Genomic DNA, 2,546 nt, shown 5'->3' with positions numbered 1-2,546 from the left:
CTATACCCAGCAATCTGAGAATACCCACTTACTCATCCTACTCCTTTTTTAAGGTTATTTTTTGAGAAAGAGAAAGAAAAAGAGGTATCCCAAGACGATCTTCATGCTACATAAAAGGATCAAGACTGTTATCCTCAGTAATATGAGAATGTTCATTTGCTCGTCATGCTCTTTTTTTGAAAGTTTATGTATGAATTGAGAGAGAGAGAGAGAGAGACATCCCCAATAGAGGCTTCATGCTGCCATCCATCTCCAGTCTCAGCGAGCCTGATCAAGGACAACTATGCATTCTGGTGTGTTCAGAGAACTACCAGGTTGCTATCTGAAGACATTTTCTATGTGAGTCCATTTTTGTCACCACTCCACCACTGCCTAGGCCCTCCTTGTCATTTTCTTGATAGAATATGGGTCAGAGCTCTGAATAAAGGCTTTCTGGATATAAACTATGAGTGTTTGGCCTTATTTTTTCCCCAGGTCATATGGTTATTTATTTAGTTCATGAGCTGTGCCCCACCCTTTTCAGCACCTTGAGCATGGCCTCCCTGATGGGCTTGGATTTGACACTGTAGATGATGGGGTTGAGCACAGGAGGCACTACCAGGTACACATAGGCAACAAGGGCATGTACAATGGGGGGTAGGTACCTCCCAAAACGGTGGATCATGGATACTCCTATGACTGGGATGTAAAAAACCAGGACAGCTAAGATATGAGACACACAGGTGTTGAGGGCCCGGGCTCGTTCCTTTGGGGAGGCAAGTCCCATTACTGTGTGAAGAATGAGGACATAGGACAGGACAATAAGCAGGGAGTCTATACCCACTGTGGATAGGACCACATATAGTCCATAAAGGATGTTGACAGTAATGTCAGCACAGGCTCGTTTCATGATATCTGCATGGAAACAGAAGGAATGGGACAAGATAATCTTGCCAGGGCAATAGTTCAGTCGCTTCAGCAAGAAGGGCCCAGGGAAAAGGGAGCAAGTGGCTCGAGTCACAATGGCCAGCCCAATCTTGATGATGACATTATTTGTGAGGACAGCTGCATAACGCAGTGGGTTGGAAATAGCCACAAAGCGGTCAAACGACATGGCCAGGAGAACTGAGGACTCCACTACAGAAAAGGAGTGCAGGAAGAACATCTGGACCAAGCAGGAATTGAACCCAATGAGTCGATGGTCAAACCAGAGCACACCCAGGGTAGTGGGCAGTGTGGACAAGGTGAGGCCCACATCAGTGAGGGCCAGCATGGACAGGAAATAGTACATGGGCTGGTGCAGGCTGGGGGTCCTCCTTATAGCCAGGAGGATCAGGCAGTTTCCAGTGAGGGCCACAGTGTACATGGAGGAGAAGGGGATGGAGATCCAGCCATGAGCAGCCTCGAGTCCTGGGATGCCAATGAGGAGGAAAGCGGGTGGCTGGAAGAAGATGTTGATGTAGGCCTGGGGAGGGAGCATGCTCAGAAAGCAGCTGCAGGTTCCAGGGAGAAGTGACCTCTTCTATCTGGAAAAAAAAGAAAAAAAAAAAAAAAGAGAGAGAGAGAAAAAAGACAAAATCAGTAGAATAAACATTAGCTCTCATATTAGGAGACATTGCTTTGTGAACATTAGCAAATATGTTATTTTCATTTAAAAGTAAAATGAGAATACTTGTTCTTGTTCCTTTATCAGTCGGCCATAAAATTATTATGTAAACATATAAAACATTATTTTTTTACATACTGAATAAATTAATACTTTCTTTCCAAATTTGTGAGTTGTTTATGATAAAACAAATTAAAAAAATGCATTATTTGGGAGCAGCAGGGGGCGTGGTGATTTAGGGCACTGAACACCTGCATGGCCAACCATGGTTCAAGTCCCTGGCCTGGTGACTCGCTTTCTTATGCTATCTCTCTGAATATGAATATCTGGTGAGCATTCATGCTGTGTAGCAAATCAAAAAAAGAATAATGATAAATGAAATTAAGTAAAGAATTTTTTTAAAAAAATGCACTATTTTAAACAAAAATGAAATTAAGTAAAGAATTTTTCCGTGGAGTATCAGAAAGTTCTTTCATCGAAAGACTCTACTCATCGTGCTGATTTCCTTACCTAAAGATCTTTGATATCAAAAGAAGCAAACGAACATAAAATAAAAGCATAGTAAAAGTAGGTAGATGTAAAAGCATAAAGGAAACAGCTTCCAGATCTCTTTTAGCAGAGTTTAAAAATACATTATAAAAAAAAAGATCTGTGAGCTAAAATGGGTTTTACTAAGACAGCTGGAATCTGCAGTTATGCCATATGCAGGCCATGTAATCAGCTCACTCTGAAGGAAACAATGGTCAGATATTGGGGGAGGCCGGTGAGAAGGTAAACAAGTTAACAGACATTATGCCTACAGGGCAGAGGATGTTGGCTATTTTAGTAGAAGATTTTAAAAGGTACCTAATGAATTAAAGTTTCTTCTTGTGTCAGTTCAGTCTTCCTCCATTCTTTTTCTCTCTTGTATACTATTTTTGAGCAAAGAAGAAGCCCTGATAGAACATACTCTGTTTAAAAG

The 2,546-nt window shown here is 41.7% G+C and overlaps 1 protein-coding gene across 1 annotated transcript; it reads right to left on the bottom strand.

Annotated features, from left to right (window-relative positions):
• Window positions 1-496: 496 nt before the first annotated feature.
• On the bottom strand, window positions 497-1,459 carry LOC102490199 (olfactory receptor 51I2). Its single transcript, XM_006168354.1, has one exon. It carries the CDS (start codon window positions 1,457-1,459, stop codon window positions 497-499), a length of 963 nt encoding a protein of 320 aa, XP_006168416.1.
• Window positions 1,460-2,546: the final 1,087 nt, after the last annotated feature.

Source organism: Tupaia chinensis, unplaced genomic scaffold, assembly GCF_000334495.1.
Source record: "Tupaia chinensis unplaced genomic scaffold, TupChi_1.0 Scaffold145736_1, whole genome shotgun sequence".
NCBI classification, from domain to species: domain Eukaryota; kingdom Metazoa; phylum Chordata; class Mammalia; order Scandentia; family Tupaiidae; genus Tupaia; species Tupaia belangeri.
The sequence above is the reverse complement of the archived record's forward strand: the minus strand, read 5'-3'. Positions and strand labels throughout refer to the sequence as shown.